The sequence below is a fragment of the Trachymyrmex septentrionalis genome, unplaced genomic scaffold (genome assembly GCF_001594115.1).
Source record: "Trachymyrmex septentrionalis isolate Tsep2-gDNA-1 unplaced genomic scaffold, Tsep1.0 scaffold74, whole genome shotgun sequence".
In the NCBI taxonomy this organism is placed as follows: Eukaryota; Metazoa; Arthropoda; class Insecta; order Hymenoptera; family Formicidae; genus Trachymyrmex; species Trachymyrmex septentrionalis.
The window spans coordinates 968,021-985,080 of NW_017305927.1; the positions used below are offsets into that span (position 1 = coordinate 968,021).

A 17,060-nucleotide genomic window follows, 5' to 3' on the forward strand; every position below is an offset into this window, starting at 1 on the left:
TTCATTCGTTATTCTGTATTTCTTTAGATGGTTATATAACAATAAAAAAGCAAGATATAATTCCATTATATGATTCACCTTGTCTTATTAAAAGCATACGCAATAATTTATTAAATAATGATCTTGAGTTTGATGTTGAAGAAGGAAAAGAACGAAAATTTGCATCATGGGAAATCATTGAACAAGCACATCATATGGACTTGACTCATAGCATGTATCGATTAATGCCGAAAATTACAGCAGAGCATATAATAAGAAGTAAAATAAAGAAAAAAAAAGTTAAAAACGCTGCTCAGGTTTTGAGTATGACGATGGGCGGATTCATACATCACCATACCAAATTAGAAGGTATATATTTATACAAATTTAATAAGATACAATCCCGTGTCTAATTACTACATATTTATAATATTCTTGCAGATTGCAGTGGATTTAGATCCATCCGAGATCGATTAACCCAGAAATGCCATAAACTCATTAAATTAAAAACCTAAAGTAGAACATGTGATGCCATTAATCAATCTTGGATCGATTCAAATCCATTGCAGTCGAAAACGTTATTAATAAGACGCTATTAATAATTAAATTATGTGATTATGTATTAAGAGTCATTTATTTTTCATGTATATGTGCTTTTTCTTAGGGCACGTGAATACAGTGTATGGACCATTAAAAATGCCAGAAAAGAAAGGACGGGATACAGCAGAGATAATACTTTTCTTTGACCGATTGTTTGATTCTGTTAATGGACATACATTAAAACCGGAGAAACCGTTAAGAGTTGCCATTTCGCATAACAGTCCACATTTTCCATTTTGGGAGAGGGCAGTAAAGAGACTACAAAGAATGCGGTTTGTCGATCGAAAGGATAAGAATCAAATAAGAGATTCGAATGTTCTGAAAAATTGGATTTCTACTGTAGGGGGATTACGCAAATTGTGGATAATTTTGAAAGCATACGAATTCAAATGCTTGAAGCCTAGAATTTTGAATTTGGATTCCCTTCAACATTTCTTCGGGCAAATTAGATCCTTCGGCATAAGGAATACCAATCCCACGTGTGCGGAATTCGAGAGTTCTTTTAAAACGTTGCTAATCAATAATTTAACGTCACCTCGTACTGTGGAGAATAACAGTGAAAATAAAATAGACGGATCGTTGTTGTTTACGTTACAAGAGTTTCTTTCGATAGAAAGTAGATACAATGACGACTTGATGTTAGATTTGGAGAGGCCTTTAGATGCTACACATGATTATCTTAGCATTTACAATTCTATTGCGGTAAAAATCCTAAATAATTCACGGATCAAAGGATGCGACACATGTAAGAATCTCCTGACAGATGTTACAAAATCTGAATTAGTTAGTAGTAACGATTTGATAGAAACATTTAAGAGTGCTGAAGATCTATTAACGTCAAAAATGAGCGGCGTCTGTTATGTGCATCATGCGGCGTTAATGTTAGAAACCGAATTGTATATACAAATGGATTTACGTTGGTTAAATTGTCCACAGCATGACGTTCAGCTTAAAAAATTCTTAGTATCATATGTAGTTGCATTTTATATTTGCAAGTGGTGTAATAGTATAAATGATATACTAACAGAGAAAGAACATGACGATTTGAAATAGATAACAAAATGTGCCTATATTATACGTAAAGTCAAAGTTGTAAATTTTAATAAAATATACAATTTATATTGTTTCATGTTTTTAATTATATTATATTATTCGCAATGGAACACGAAAAGCGTGAATTATTGTTTAATTGCATTTTTCTATAAGAAAGTAAAACCGGAGGAAACAGAAAAAAAGCAACATTCTCTACAACGGGACAAAAATATAAATTCGTCTTGTCGACAAACTAATACTCGAATGAAAAGAATTTGTGATATATCCTAATCAGCTTACAGTAAAAAATAAAACAAATGCTGTATAACATCGAGATTAATTGTGAACTTGGCTGCGTTAGCAGATTCGTTCATAATTCTTACATCATTATTCTTAATCATCATTAATTAATAATTATCTTAGGCTTGATTCCATCAATATAAGAATAATTTTTATCTCAATTGAATTTAATTTCTTTTTTTAAGAATTAATAGAAGATAAAATGCAAAGATTGAATCTCGAGATTAAAGTTAATATTACATTGGTAGAGAACATTGATTATCTTAATTAATCATCTTAATCATTATTCTTCATCATTATTTTAAATATATATGTTCTTATATTATAGATTTGTTATTTCAAGACTAGTAGATCAATCGAGATTTGCGATATCGCATTTTCAAAAATCGTAATATTGAATATATCGAACTATCGTAGTTTCGATAGTCGTACAGTAACCGACGAATTAAGAGGAAAATAATCTTCAATCTGCTTCAAAATAATAACATAACCTATATAGCAAGTTTGGATCTGAAATTTTCAACACGAATCTCATAACAAACGTCGAAGTCATAATTCATTGAAACAACTATGTTTACGGGCCAATTAACTTTATCGATCTCACGATCAGTTAAAAATAACTTAACGAATATTCGAAAAATGAGTGCTGCAATTAATACTGACTGCGTAAAGTCTCTATTATACAAAGAATACGGCGATCCCGTTAAAGTTCTTCAAGTAACAACGCAAACAATAGAACAGCCAATAGGCAAACAAGTAATTATTATTGCAATTAAAGTCTTTTCTCATGAAATTTCAATCAAATTTAATTGAGTTTTTATGGATGTAGGTATCTGTAAAATGGCTACTATCCCCAGTAAATCCAGCCGATATAAATACGATACAAGGAAAATATCCTAGCAGGCCTCCTTTGCCAGCAGTACCAGGCAATGAGGGGGTTGGAGAAATAATAGCAACTGGATGTGATGTTCAAGGTTTGCATATCGGAGACAGAGTAGTACCAAATGGTCCTAATTTTGGAATCTGGAGAACACAAGCTAATTATGACTCTAAGGATGTTATGAAGGTGTGTATATTATTATATCATTTTGTAAAGCTTGATGCATAATTGAAAGACACAGGCAACAGGAAATAACAGATTTCAATCCATCAGAAATTAAGTATTCTAATCCTATTAGAAATCATATACTTATATAATTTCTGATAGGTTAAAATCTGTTATTCCTTGTTCCTATTGTCTGTATTTTTTAATTGTGTCTCAGGTTTGACAATACATTTGTTGCATATGTTATTTCTTAGTTTGGTTTTACAGATATCGAGTGATGTTGATCTAGTTACAGCCAGTATGATAAATGTGAATCCATGTACAGCATACAGAATGCTGAAGGATTTTGTTTCATTAAAGCCTGGAGATACTGTGATACAAAATGGTGGCAATTCTGCAGTTGGTCAACTGGTCATTCAATTATGTAAAATATGGAATTATAAGTCTGTCAGTGTTGTTAGAAATAGACCAAACATACAAGAGTTAAAGGTATAATGTTAACAGTTTTTTGTTTTTTTTTAATTTACTATATAAATATAATATGTACAATATGAATATATATACAATATTATGCTTCTGGCAATGTGGGACTTTGAAGGTACAGTCGACTTTTTTATTATAAATTCTGATAGAGGAAAGTACAGCTTTTTACGATCATTTGGAAATCGTTTTATTTTTACATTTTTTTACGTATTTTTCTTCATAAAAATCGAAAATTATATCGTAATAATGATGTTACACTTAAGAAAAAATTGGTGCATTATGTGTATGTGTAAAAAATAAAGTTAATACAATTCTTTACATAATTAGAAATTGCTGTCAGATATATATGTTTTGATCATTTAAAAACTAATTCAGAGAGTTGTTGATCCAACTCTGAACTTAGTTTTTAAATGATAAGCATACGGCGATTTCGTAAATTATTATGATACTTTTCGGTTTCCATGAAGTAAAATAAGAAATGTAAAGATAATAAAAATTCGTTAAAGCTTTCACAAGAGAGTATGTAAGAATTTTTTCAGATTTTTATATAGTCCAGAACATTGTAAAAAATCTGTACTGAAGTTTAAAGTCCCAGGTTGCTGATGGAAGATGCAAAATTACATATTGTCGACAAAGAATTAAGAATACACCTATAATATTATTTAGAAATATAAATTATTTAGAATCAATTGACGAGCTTAGGAGCAGACGAAGTGCTAACCGAGGAGGAAGTCCGAAATACACAGTTATTTAAGAATAAAAAGTTACGTCCACCGAAATTAGCTCTTAATTGTATCGGTGGACAGAACGCAACTGAAATAGTGAGACATCTTGCCCATGGTGGTATTATGGTGACTTACGGCGGTATGTCTAGAGAACCATTAACTGTACCAATATCCGGACTTATATTTAAGGTAATCCAACATTCCATTTGTAATTAAAAATTGTAAAATATATTTGTCAAGTTTAATTAGCGCAATTTATATAATTTCAGGATATATCATTCAAAGGATTTTGGATGACAACCTGGACAAAAACAAATATGGATTCTCAGGAGAGATTGGATATGTTTAAGAATTTAACAGATTTCTTTATAGATAAGAAATTGCAACCGCCACCATATAAACTAGTGCCTTTCCACGAATATCAAGAAGCAATTGCTAAAGCGCTCAGTTTGGACGGTCGAACGGGCGTAAAGTATATTTTAGATTTAACAGAATCTTAAAACGTTTTTTATACATTTGCTACTTTTTCATTCCTATCAGTAGATTTGATAGCATTTAAAATTACCATCTTAGGATTGTGCAATATGTGCATATTGTTTTCTTTATACTTCTGATAAGATTGAAGCAAATTAAAATACTGTCTTGTAAAATAGAATAATTTTTCATATGAGAATATAATTATTTCTAGAAATATTGGTGTATAAATATGCCAGAAAATATAGAAAAAATAATTGCAATGCATTGTATGTCTCAGTTAAAAATTTAAATCATTCGATCTCGTCGAGAAGATCAAGCAAGTCCATACTGCGTTTCAAACCTTCGTGCTCATCCTCGAAAAAATCCGCATATACAGTATCAAGTTTGGCTTTGTAATCTTCATTCAATTTTGGCTTTCCGTTTTCCGCGTTATTTTGTTTAGCGTTATTTCCTTCGATGTCAGTTTCTTTATTTGCATTATTTACAGTCTCTTCGTCCATGTTTGACAATAAATTAAGCGTAAATGGTCTCTCGTAATTAGTTTCCTCAGTTCCTAGCTGAACAGCCAGCATGCCTAATTCTGCTTTCGTGCCACACTCTCTTACGAACTGTTGGCTGTCTCGCATTGCGCTCTCCGTTAGGCCGTATGTTGGCAAGTATCTATAAAAATAAATAATTTGCATACCATGTGATCGGCATATATATATTTTTTTACTTATATGTTTTCTTACATATTTTTGCCTAATAACGTCTTTCTATCACCAAAGATATCGAAGGATCCTCCGCAACACGTTTCAGGGCTCACATCTTTAATCCTCATGGTGGCTAGAATGTTTCCATGTTCTACGTATTTCTCATCGTATTTTTGAGGTACTACATTAAAGCTAGCGTCGTCATTTTGTAAACCGCGTCGCAAGAGAATTGAAACTCGCACATGATATGGTTCCAATTCTTTCAGGCAACTCTCCCGTGCATTCCAGACTTCTTCGAAAGTCAGACAGCCATAAAACTGCGCTTTGAAAAGTGGAAAAATCTTTATTGAATATTGTTAAATTAATTATTGATTGAGTTATATACTCACGCTAACAACCATCTGATGCACCATGCTGACGCACTTTTGTGCATTTACATCGTTGACTATGTCGCGCATTCCATCTATGTGATTCAGAGTGATGAGAACGATTTCTCTGGGTCCAGTAGCCACCCTCAATTGATACTTCACCATCATGATCATTAGATCGAATAATTTGTCCATGCTACTCCTGTCTAGTTTCATGATGGATGAAAGAGCGACGCTTTCCAAAGTAGTGCGTAACTCCGATATTCCGATCATCGGCGAATCTTCGAAAATCGGCGATAGTATTTTAGGATTGAGCAAAGCGGCTGTTACGTCATCTAATACTGTAATTAAACGGTAACTAGTCTTATAGTTATATTAGCTTAAGTATAAAAAAAATTTTTTTTAATGCTATATATTTTATTTTGATAATATAAAAATAATTTTCATCAATTTTAAAATATCAAAGAATCTTTCCAAAAAATAATATGTGTATTTATTTATGACATAATATTTTGATTCAGATTGAGTATACGTAATTTTAATAAAATCTTAAAAATTGTAAGTTTTTTAGTTAAAAATTATTTAAAGATAATACTGTATAAAATAATTTCTATTTAAAAATTGTTTAAAAATAATACTGTATAATTATATAAAAGATTATCATGTGTGTTGCTATAAAAGATTACCAGTGTAATTATAAATTATATCATTTGTACAAAAATATTAAGCAAAATATTTATGGAATATTTCCAAAATATATTCGAAAGTATACTTTCGAGTGTATCTTCACCTTGTACTGTCTTGTCGACATCGATCTTTTGCGCCTTCAGTCTTTGTCGCAAAACGTACAACATCTCGCCACCCATATTTAAATACAGGATGGGTGTTGAATGCAAAGACATTTTTGCAGAAGCGATCTTTGTTTGATAATTACTGTCAGCGACATGCGATACATGTATCGAATAAGTACACGTACGCCTTACTAAAGCAAGTAAGTCGATGCGTCGTCTTGACGACGTAAGTGTACATAATACATCTGACTATTGTGATCGGCGACGTAAGTATACATAATACTTCTGACTATTGTGATCGGTACCGAGACTGCGCGAAAAAATTTACGTGCAGATCTTTTTTAATAGAGATTTAAAAATCTTATACAGAAACGTTTTATTAAAAATTTTATAAGATTCGCAAAAAACTTGAAAGATGTATATATTTAATATATTAATATGTTTTCTTGATGTATATTATTCGATAAAAATTAATGTTAAAACTTTATCAAATACAATACAAAATCTTGCAGCAATATTGTTGCAACCTTGTAATATTGCTGAAATGATTTGTGCTGTATGGAAAACAAATTAAAATAAGCGATCCATAGAAAAATTCTCTCAGAATTTTTGCATGAATTGAAACACTTTTCAGAAATATGGAAGGAAATCTACAGCTTTTCTTGTAGAATTTTTTTTATATGTAAATTTTGAAATATTTTGTAAATTATAAGATTTCTTATTTTTTATAATTGCGGACAAAATATCGTAAATTTTTTAAAATTTTATAAGATTTTATTAAAAATTTAAAATAAAAAAATCTTAGAAAACTTAGAATACATGAAGAATCCTAGAAAAAAATGTATGTTTCTCATCACTTCTGATAAAAATGTTCTAATTTGTATTTAAAAAATTAGAGAAATTTGAAAACTTTTTTAAAAAGTTATAAAATTCACAAATTTTGCAAAAATCTAAAATTTATGTGATACTAAAATATTACGTAAAAAATTCTGAGAAATTTTTTACTAGGGATGAAATAGAAAATCTCTGAAAGAAATTTTACCTCGCTATTATTTTGACAACACGTCGCAATTATTTTAGTAATGCAACATATTACATTATACCTTATTTAAATCAAATTTCCCGCGTTGTATATAGATATTTGAGTGTTGCCAAATCATCGCTAGTTACAGAAAAAAAGAATTACTAAATTAGAAACTTTTGTTACTAAACTGGCGGGCGTCCAAGAATCCATCCTAACTGAATCTACGTGGCAGCAATTCTGTAAGATAAAAGAGAAAGAAGTGGTTTTCATATTCTGTAATTGTTGGCAATTTAATCGGGTGAGTTCTTGCTGTCTTGCTGATTAATCAATCGTAAGATTGTCAGTAGAAATGTTGCTTTCAAATGGAGTTACATTCAACAAGTTGACTCACCTGTCTAGCCGTTGTGCATAAATGATGCTCTTTTTTTTGAATACCGGCAAACAATAACAAAATAAAAAAAAGTATTTTAAATTATTTCGAAATAATATACATGCAATGTAATAGGCAATATTTAATAGGAAAAACTTATAAATTAGATGAAAAATTGAACATTTATTTGATGCAAATATTAAATTAATATCAAATTATGTTCAATCCATAAGTTGTATTGGGGTTAAACTGATCCAGATGTATGAATGAACGAAAATATTGACGAAATATTACAAATACTAAGGATATATTTTAAACATATGTCTATATGTATATCTCTCTCTCTCTTTTAATTTCTGTTATATTATTTTATAATTAAAGCATGTTTAATTTCAAATTATTTACAAATAAAAATAAATAACTTTTACACATGAAATATAAATAATTCAAAACGTGGATTAAATTAACTCACTTACGGACTAATCTGAAATTTTAAAACAAATGTACGATGTTATTTTACATAGTGCTGATTATTAAAGAGTTGAATGTCTTTTTTTTCTAGAGATTCTGCCCTATATAAAAGTATTACAGTAATCTGATATTAAAGCGTTTTTAAGAAAACAAAATGGATAAAGTACAAAATATGCTAAATGTCAGATTGATTGCAGCAGGCAAGCATATTGAACTGTCAAATCAATTTAAGAAATTAAAGACTGATCAGGAACGTATAGTATTTACTCTGAATCTAATGCAACAATATGATATAGTTCCTAGTGCAACTGGTATGCCAAAAAATGCCAAAGAATCTGAGAAATTGCGGGAGGAAGGCAATAAAGTTTTTGTCACGGGCATCTTGGATAACATGACATGTATTAATGCTTTGAAATTATATACAAAGAGTATAGCCTTTGCACCTTATCCATCTGAACAACTTGCTCGTAGTTATGCTAATAGGTCAGCAGTTTTATTTAAATTAGGCTTGTATTCAGAATGCATTCAGGATATTGACAGAGCACTAGCCCTAAATTATCCTGATAATCTAAAAGTAAAGCTTTATCTGCGTAAAACAGAATGTTTCATGATTATGGGAAATCATTCTGTAGAAGACACACTTAAGGAGGCACAACACTGGCTGGAGAAGATGTCTATAAATGATACAAGTCGAGAAAGATTAACAGCAAAGCTTGATGTTTTACACAATAAGACTACGCAGATAAAAGTAAATAAGAGTACAAAAGTGAAAACAGAAGAAACTCTTGCTCTTCCTATTATTAAATCTTACAATAATGAAGTTCCTTGTGCTTCAGATGCAGTAACTATAAAATATAATGAGCGTTACGGCAGACATGTTGTTGCTACTCGTAAAATTCACCCAGGGGAGGTAATTGCTGTGGAGAAACCTTATACATTAATATTAGTGCAAGAAAATATGCAAACGCATTGCTCTAATTGTTTAAGGGTGTGTTGGGCAAACATACCCTGTAACTATTGCACTTATGCTATGTATTGTTCAGAAGAGTGTAGAAATATTGAATGGGAGAAATGTCATAATATAGAATGTATTGTTTTCCCTGCTGTGCTTGAATATGCCACCTACAACCTTGATTTGTGTAGCATAAGGCTTGCTGTGCTTGCTTTAAGAGAAGCTGGTAGTATTGAAGAATTAAGAACAATGGTAAAAGAAGTTGACGAACACGATGGTATTTACTTACTTACTTTTTTATAACTCATATCAACATTTATACCTTTTTTCTTAAATAATGAAGTGATTTGTAATATGTCATTATTTTTCAGATCTACGAACAAAAGGTTTTTCTCGAGATGGAAAGTTACATAGCAATAGATACATTGGCATATATAGTCTCGTGACAAATACCGAGAAAAGATCCGTCTCTGATCTCTTCAAGAGATCTTTTGATACTTCTTTTATTGTATACTTTTTAGCGACGCGTACTGTGATATTTGGTGCTAAATTACCAGAGGATTTAAGCGGACTGGCGAAAAACAACGATGTTACATTTATTGGTAGTCTTATTTTGAGACATCAACAAATAATCCCCAGTAATATGCATAGTGTATGATATCAGCTACGTATTCTAATTCACTATATTGATATTATGTACCATATTTATTGTTTTTTACATCGTTTCTCCAATGTGTCAATGATTTTTTAACATTTGTTTCTTTTAAAACTTTGGTTAATTTAAATCTGATATTTGCAGTTTGGTGAAACGCAAGGTTTAGAACATCTAGAACGCGGTATAGCCGCTATGCCATTTTTTAGCTTAATTAATCATAGCTGCGATCCAAATATATTCAGACACTCAAGATCTGAACATATAGTGATATATGCCATGTATCCCATTGAAAAGGGCGAGCAGGTATTAAGTTATTTATATTGTATAAATTGTTGATTTATTGCAGTATATGTTATCTCGTTACAGTTATTAGACAATTACGGCAAACATTATGCCGTCATGTTAAAAGAACAGAGGCAACAGAAACTACTCGAACAGTATTATTTCATCTGTGATTGCATACCTTGCCAGGAAGATTGGCCCTTATATGTTGATTTACAGTCATACCAAGTATAATAAATAACTTTAATTAATAACAACACAGGTCTGCAAACTTTGAATTTTTTTGTGCTATTTGGAAAAGAGAAAAGTTGTTTTCCATAGTTTTTGGTATGAATATGAATCTATAAGTGAAACTGTTCTATCACATCAGGCTTTTGACAAAAATGAGGTTGAAAATATTTTTATATTAAAGCATCATGTTTTATCGATATATTTATATTAAAGCATAATGTATATTCAAGCATTAGTTTGTGCTCTTTTCAAAATGTCACACATTGAGTTCATTAGTTAAGAATTTTCAAAAATAATAAAAAACGTGTTTTAACTTTATTTTTCTCAAAACCTGATATGATAGAATATATTTTTTTATAGATTCGGATTTAGCACATAAAAAATTATGGAAAACTGTTATTCTTTTCCAAGTAGCAAAAATGCAGACTTGTGCAATTGTGCATTTTAATTGTATATTTTAATATTTAATCTGATAATATAATGTTTGATTTGTTTTGGATATAGACTTTAGTGAAGAAATCAGAGGATAAGGCTAAGATACAAAAGGCATTAAAGAAATTTAATATGTATGTTGATTTAGCAACAATAGGCAACGTGCCGAACAGATCTTATATCATTAAAGACTTGCTGAAAATGGTACAAGTATTGCACGATTGTGCGCCGATGCCTTGCGAGGAAATGAATAATGTCATCGAAACATTAAAACGGGTATATGACTGCAACGGCAATATTTGTGAAATACCACAAATACAAAAGTAAACGCGTTATATTTTTTGATTGATGAAATTAATTGATGAAATTAATGTTACCATTTTTATTCGTGTATGATAGCGTCAAGGAGAACATTTTAAACTCTTTGAGAGAGAAAAATTAATATTTTTTATGATATATGTATATAAGAATTTCTTTGATAAAAAAATAATTTTGAAAGAGATATATTTTAAAAATATTTTAAAAAGTATATACAGAAACAATGTTATACTGATTAAATGTAATTTTTTGATATGTGTTATATTTTTGAAAGATTAAAGTTATAGCAGACAATATTGTACGTTTATGTTCTTCTTTTCTTGATGCCCTATGTGGGTATTATTTCCTCATCTTTTTACTCACTTTGTTATGCATGCAATTGAAGAAAGATATAAAAACGATATAAATTGCAAATAATATTGAGGTAGTGTAAAATTGTAATACAACATTAAATTAAAAAATTCGATGTCCGCCTATTTAGTTATTTAAGTTGAGATAATATTGTTATGTCAACGACAACCAAGTAGTGATTGTTAAAAGGATCATCAATCCAAGTGATCGATGCGTTGTCCCAAGATTATTGTTAAAACTTTTAAAATTCTCGCCGCTTTTGTACGTAATTCGCCACTCCACTCCTGGATGCACAGGGCTATGTTTTTGAAAATATTGTACTAATGCCTCATCCGTAGTGATACCTGTTAAAATTACGCAAACGATTATATTGAGAAAATATTGGATAAATATAATGAGAAAAAAAATAAGAGCTTAAAGATATTGTGAAATGAAAGTTACAATGTAAGCATACCGAGAGAGATTGTTTGAAGACCTTCCAGCATGTGAAAACCATCTCCGCCTTTTGCAAGGAAATCGTTTATGAAGACGTTGTAAGTAACATTCTTTTGGAGTTCACTGTACGTTGGTATTCGGCAAGCTGCGCATTGAACATGGACTGAAACTACTCTTGAGTTCCGTGGTTGACTCACGTCGTAAATCACCTGCAAAACACGCAAATTTATCTTTAACGAAACATAGAACAGAACAATAATCAAAGTTTTAGTGTTCAAATAATCGTTAAGTGGAAGTTATAAAAATTAATAATTGAATAATTCTCTTTTGAAAAATAAAGAGATTAAAAAAAAATTTAACTACCTGCAATCCTGAATATTGCAGATAAGCACCGTATAAATTCCCAGTAGAAGTTATGTTGTCGATGTTATGAACGCTCCACTCCAGCATTGAAAGAATTTGCTCTCCTGTCATGGAAGCTTTGACGATGACATTTCCGAAGGGCAAGACACTTAATATATCTCCTTGAGTGACCTGTAAGTAATTTTACGATAACAGTTTGCGAATTAACAGGATCCCCTGGTGAACAATTTTCTCAGAGTCTTTACATGAGAATTGGAATATTTCAGGACTACTTCATATATGTGAATTCTGAAATATTCTAAGAATTCTAAGATTTCTCATTGTAATTTTTGAAAAAATATCTTAAACTTTTTTAGATTTTATAAGATTTTATTAGAAATTATACAATGAAATATCTTACAAATCTAAGAATATTTCAAAATTCATATGAAGAATTTTAGAAAAAATACATAGATTTTCTTTAGGGTATTTCTGAAAAGTATCCCAATTTGTATAAAAAAATCTCAGAGATTTTTAAAAAGTTATTCAAAATTATTCAGAAATTATAAAAATTGACATAAAAATTGTGAAAAATTATATGAAAAATTCTGAGAAAAAATTTTCATATAATTTTTACAAGAAATGTAAAGTGCATATCAATTAATAACCTGATCATCTCTGTCTCTGGTGATGGACGATCTGATGCTGCCACTATTCTGCACTGCGATAGCAGTATCTGTCCATCCTTCCTTATTAATATGTTCTCTGGCATACTACGAGCAAAAAAAAAATACATTAATCTTTCTCAAGATTATTTCGTAATATTGACAACTAGAAAATGCAGTTCACTATATATCAATTGGCGGTCTTACGTAATCGATTATAGCATCGCAAATTAAATTTCCCATATTGCATTCTTGCCGTCTACAATTCTTGCTGTCTCCATCCAGAAGTACTCGTGTTTTTCCAATTACTTGCTGTTGCAACTGGTCAATAACATCTCTTTTGTCGTTTATCAGTCTTACTACATCTTCCGCCTGTAAGAAACAATATAATAAATATCATAAGCTTTTATTTTTTGGAGAATTTCTGTATATGCAATTATTATTACATTACATTAAGAGTGTGTTTATATATATTTATTTATATTTATATATGTGTAATATATAAACACATCTCTACTCGTTTTTTCCGTAACTATTTTTTAAAGTATTGATATATAATTAAGAATTATTTTGTATATATATCATAAAAAAAATTATATTATATATATATTACACGTTTATTATTCTCTTAAATTATAATCTATATAATATAGATTATATTTTTTGTCATTTAAACAATTTTGCATTTTTTCAAAAATTTACCTGTTTCACGTTGGCGTCCACGAGAATCGGATTTCCTTCTATATGCGTTACCTCTCCTTTAATATCGAAACTTACGGAGAAATTTCCTAAATATTTAGTGTAAGCGTATGCCTGTACAACATAAACTTTTCTGCCGCTTTTCTGTATTACTTCTGTGGGATAAAAACCTTCTGGTACCTCGATATCTGGCGATTTACCCCGATATAGAAAGGTATTCGTATGACCTCCGATTACCAAATCAATATCCTCGACTTCCCGGGCGATCTTCTTATCGGTCTTAAATCCCGAGTGACCCAGAGCGATGAGAATGTCGACACCCTGTTCCTTTAACTTCTTAACTTCTTCTCGGATACACTCCACTTCATCTTTGAAAATTACTTTTTCTGTACTTGACAAAATCTTTGTGTCGGGCGTCAGATATCCGATCACTCCGATCTTTTTCCCGTTTACTATGAGAATTGTGCTGTTTTTCAAATTTGTGGCGGCCAGGTCCGGCTGCTCGCTGAGGTCCAGATTTGTTGTTAAGATGGGATATGTGGCATTTTGTATAAAAGGTATTAAACCTTTAACACCATTATCGAACTCGTGATTGCCCAAGCTCTGTTAGAATTAATTGAATATAATAACGCGAATTATTATACAATACTTATACATACTTTTGTTTATAAATATTATTTACATTTATTTATAATTATACATAATTTTATAGAACGAATTGCAATATTTTAAGTAATGTAGAAACACTAGAAGTATCAACGTTTCTTAAAGAAAGAATGATTTTGCTAAAAATTTTTAGATATGTATCTAGTTAAATTCTTAAATATTTTAAAATCATATATTTACTAAGAAAGATCAAGTGAATAAATTACTAGGAAAACTAAGAAAATATTTAAAAATAAATAAATTTCAGAATCTTATTATGTGTTATAAGAAATATGATATTAAAAATAAAAACGATCAATAATGATCGCTTGGTATTTTTAGTTAAAAATTTAATTATAAACGAATCATAATTAAGTTGAATTGAATTAATTGTAATTTAATAATAATAAATTAATTAACAAGAAAGTTTTTAAAATATTTTTATAGTCTTGTTTTTAGAGTCTTGTTTAGATGATATTTACTATAGCGTCTGGCGCCAAGAGGTTCATGAACCAAGCAACCGCTTCCCACTTGTACTTGTTAAACCACGCGGTTCCTTGATAAGTATCGCCGGCGTTCAGGAAGATCGTCGAAGGTGATTCCGATTTCGCTTGACGGACCAGAGTGGCAATTCTGGCGAAACCTCCGTAACATTTCCCAGCTTTGGAATCCGCTGGCGTACACGCCGTCGACAATCGCGACGTCTCTTCGAATCTAAAAATATTATGTGAGAAGCTCTCAAGGCGATACTTCATTTTATTTAATTACATAAATTTTGACGTCAGAAGAAACAAGGAAATTCTCTCGATAAATAACTCCACGTATGCAATGTGTAACTGACACATGGGTGTGGAAGATAATTAACTATCTTAACATTTGTGATTAGCTCAATGGCGATAATTGCCGTTGGTGTGATAGAATTGGATGGTAACGATCATGTATGAAGAGCAAACATAACTTAAATAATTCAATTATTAAAAAAAAAATTATTAATCCTTTGAAATATTCAATCGAATTTGCACAATTATTTTTTGTTTTCCCTGGTAAAAATTTTTCTCAGAATTTTTCATATAATTTTTCAGAATTTCTATATAATTTTATAACTTTCTCACATTTTTTATACGAATTGGAACACTTCTCAGAAAATCTACATCTTTTCTCAGAATTTTTTATACATGTTAATTATGAAATATCGTAAGATTTCTAAGATGTTTTGTAAGTACAATTTCTGATGAAATATTATAAAATCTAAAAAGTTTAAAAATATTTTTCAAAAATTGTGGAATAAGAAATTTCGGAATATTTTATTTGTATGAACAATTTTGAGAGAAGATGTAAACTTTCCGAATATTTCTGAGTATTTCTGAAAAATGTTTTAATTCGTAAAAATTATGAGAAAAATTTTCACCAGGGTTGCGATGAAAAATAGAAATATCAAATATATTAACACTTCTTTTATTCTAAGGTTCTATTGTCGTACGACAAATGTAATATTAGCATTAGAATAAAAGCATTTCAAGTCTACTGATTGATTGCAAAAAACAGAAGTTGTTCTCCATCCTATAGCTAATCAATAAACTTAAAATCTTTGTTGTGCGACAATTGTAACACCAGCATAATAGTGAGAATTTCTAAGTACCTCGCGTGCATGTCATTTGTGTGAACAATTCTAATGGTGAATTCTTCATCCTTTCGTAAAATGGGATTTGCGAAGGCTTCGTTTGCGATTATCAACAGCACGATAACGTAACAGTTTACGAATGAAATGATTGACATCTTCTATTGTTACTGGTTCCAGACGTTATTATTCCGTAGAGTTTTTCTAGAATTTCTTTTTTATTATCTGGTATCTTGTTATTGCATTTAATGTCGATAAGGCACGCTTTCGCACTGCCAGTTACGCTATTGCTTTGATTTCCTTTACGATCGTTGAATCATCACGTAGCATTTTTCAATCTGGAAAGATATAAAATTTCTATGTTTCAAGGTTTATTCTGTATATTTCGTGATATAATTCGATTAATTTTATGACAAATTATATTTTACAATAATTGGAGTCCTTTATTTGTATACCTTTTGATGATAGTTTATGAATAAGGAAATTACTATAACAGTGAAAATATATAAAAGTTTTTATATATTTTCATTTTCTGCATATTGCATTTATAAAATATGAGAATCTAAATTTATTTGCTTTACGATCTTGCAAAACAGATTAGAACTTGCCAAGAATACAACGGTTCGTAATGTTGTCGTAAAGTAGATCGTTAAGCCTCAGGCAATAATCAATTCGATTTAACCTGGCGACGTGCCTGACTAATTTATAGAAAGTGTTACGAAAATGGAATTTTTTTCTTTGATTTTCACAACATATTTTCTTTTATTACAACATATTAATCTTCTCAAAAATTATGAATATAGAATTCACGCAATTCTGTTTTTAGAAGGAGAAAAAGAATGAAAGGGGGCACGATTTGGATTAACGGAGTTATACTATAATTGTAAAGTATTGTATAATATAATGATAATTGTATTGTATATGTGACATTTTTTATATAAAAAAAAATGCTTATAAAATATTAAGCTGTAAAAACATTTATTCATTATTATACCGAGTAAAAATATCACACAACATATGAAAATGTTTCATTAAAAAAATATTTGGATATATATATATATATATACATATATATATA

General features: G+C 30.0%; 4 protein-coding genes across 6 annotated transcripts in view; 2 read left to right on the forward strand and 2 right to left on the reverse strand.

The window, feature by feature from the left end:
* Positions 1-67: 67 nt before the first annotated feature.
* Positions 68-17,060, reverse strand: part of LOC108754004 (protein 5NUC-like) — a 17,690-nt gene continuing 697 nt past the window's right edge. For 2 of the 3 annotated variants that reach the window (XM_018496003.1, XM_018496002.1), the window contains exons 2-9: positions 16,004-16,320; positions 14,847-15,078; positions 13,723-14,322; positions 13,228-13,392; positions 13,024-13,128; positions 12,377-12,547; positions 12,033-12,222; positions 11,490-11,922 (exon numbers count right to left, since the gene is read on the reverse strand). In XM_018496003.1, coding sequence (XP_018351505.1) covers positions 11,732-11,922; positions 12,033-12,222; positions 12,377-12,547; positions 13,024-13,128; positions 13,228-13,392; positions 13,723-14,322; positions 14,847-15,078; positions 16,004-16,140 — 1,791 coding nt within the window. In that variant the 5' untranslated portion in view covers positions 16,141-16,320 and the 3' untranslated portion in view covers positions 11,490-11,731. Of the gene's footprint in view, positions 79-11,489; positions 11,923-12,032; positions 12,223-12,376; positions 12,548-13,023; positions 13,129-13,227; positions 13,393-13,722; positions 14,323-14,846; positions 15,079-16,003; positions 16,321-17,060 lie in introns of those variants that run through there. The other variant, XR_001939680.1, reaches the window with a different exon arrangement.
* Positions 2,356-4,710, forward strand: LOC108754007 (probable trans-2-enoyl-CoA reductase, mitochondrial). The gene is made up of 5 exons (XM_018496007.1): positions 2,356-2,667; positions 2,741-2,977; positions 3,224-3,445; positions 4,123-4,353; positions 4,434-4,710. Exons 1-5 carry the CDS (start codon positions 2,482-2,484, stop codon positions 4,662-4,664), a joined length of 1,107 nt encoding a protein of 368 aa, XP_018351509.1. The 5' UTR covers positions 2,356-2,481; the 3' UTR covers positions 4,665-4,710.
* LOC108754008 (protein OSCP1) lies at positions 4,865-6,713 on the reverse strand. The gene is made up of 4 exons (XM_018496008.1): positions 6,492-6,713; positions 5,723-6,042; positions 5,373-5,650; positions 4,865-5,301 (listed from the first exon to the last, which is right to left on the reverse strand). Exons 1-4 carry the CDS (start codon positions 6,601-6,603, stop codon positions 4,932-4,934), a joined length of 1,080 nt encoding a protein of 359 aa, XP_018351510.1. The 5' UTR covers positions 6,604-6,713; the 3' UTR covers positions 4,865-4,931.
* Positions 7,665-11,354, forward strand: LOC108754003 (SET and MYND domain-containing protein 4). Its single transcript, XM_018496001.1, has 6 exons — positions 7,665-7,814; positions 8,449-9,586; positions 9,681-9,961; positions 10,109-10,267; positions 10,331-10,474; positions 10,982-11,354. Exons 2-6 carry the CDS (start codon positions 8,512-8,514, stop codon positions 11,234-11,236), a joined length of 1,914 nt encoding a protein of 637 aa, XP_018351503.1. The 5' UTR covers positions 7,665-7,814; positions 8,449-8,511; the 3' UTR covers positions 11,237-11,354.

Bases quoted from the DNA above. Each gene is read 5' to 3' on its own strand.
- LOC108754007 (XM_018496007.1), top strand. From the start codon at position 2,482: ATGTTTACGGGCCAATTAACTTTATCGATCTCACGATCAGTTAAAAAT. The intron at 3,446-4,122 runs GTATAATGTTAA...TAAATTATTTAG, and splicing joins CAAACATACAAGAGTTAAAG to AATCAATTGACGAGCTTAGG. The intron at 4,354-4,433 runs GTAATCCAACAT...ATATAATTTCAG, and splicing joins TATCCGGACTTATATTTAAG to GATATATCATTCAAAGGATT.
- LOC108754008 (XM_018496008.1), bottom strand. From the start codon at position 6,603: ATGTCTTTGCATTCAACACCCATCCTGTATTTAAATATGGGTGGCGAG. The intron at 6,043-6,491 runs GTGAAGATACAC...GTTTAATTACAG, and splicing joins TGTCGACAAGACAGTACAAG to TATTAGATGACGTAACAGCC. The intron at 5,651-5,722 runs GTGAGTATATAA...TTCAAAGCGCAG, and splicing joins TGCATCAGATGGTTGTTAGC to TTTTATGGCTGTCTGACTTT.
- LOC108754003 (XM_018496001.1), top strand. From the start codon at position 8,512: ATGGATAAAGTACAAAATATGCTAAATGTCAGATTGATTGCAGCAGGC. The intron at 9,587-9,680 runs GTATTTACTTAC...ATTATTTTTCAG, and splicing joins AGAAGTTGACGAACACGATG to ATCTACGAACAAAAGGTTTT. The intron at 10,475-10,981 runs GTATAATAAATA...TTTTGGATATAG, and splicing joins TTGATTTACAGTCATACCAA to ACTTTAGTGAAGAAATCAGA.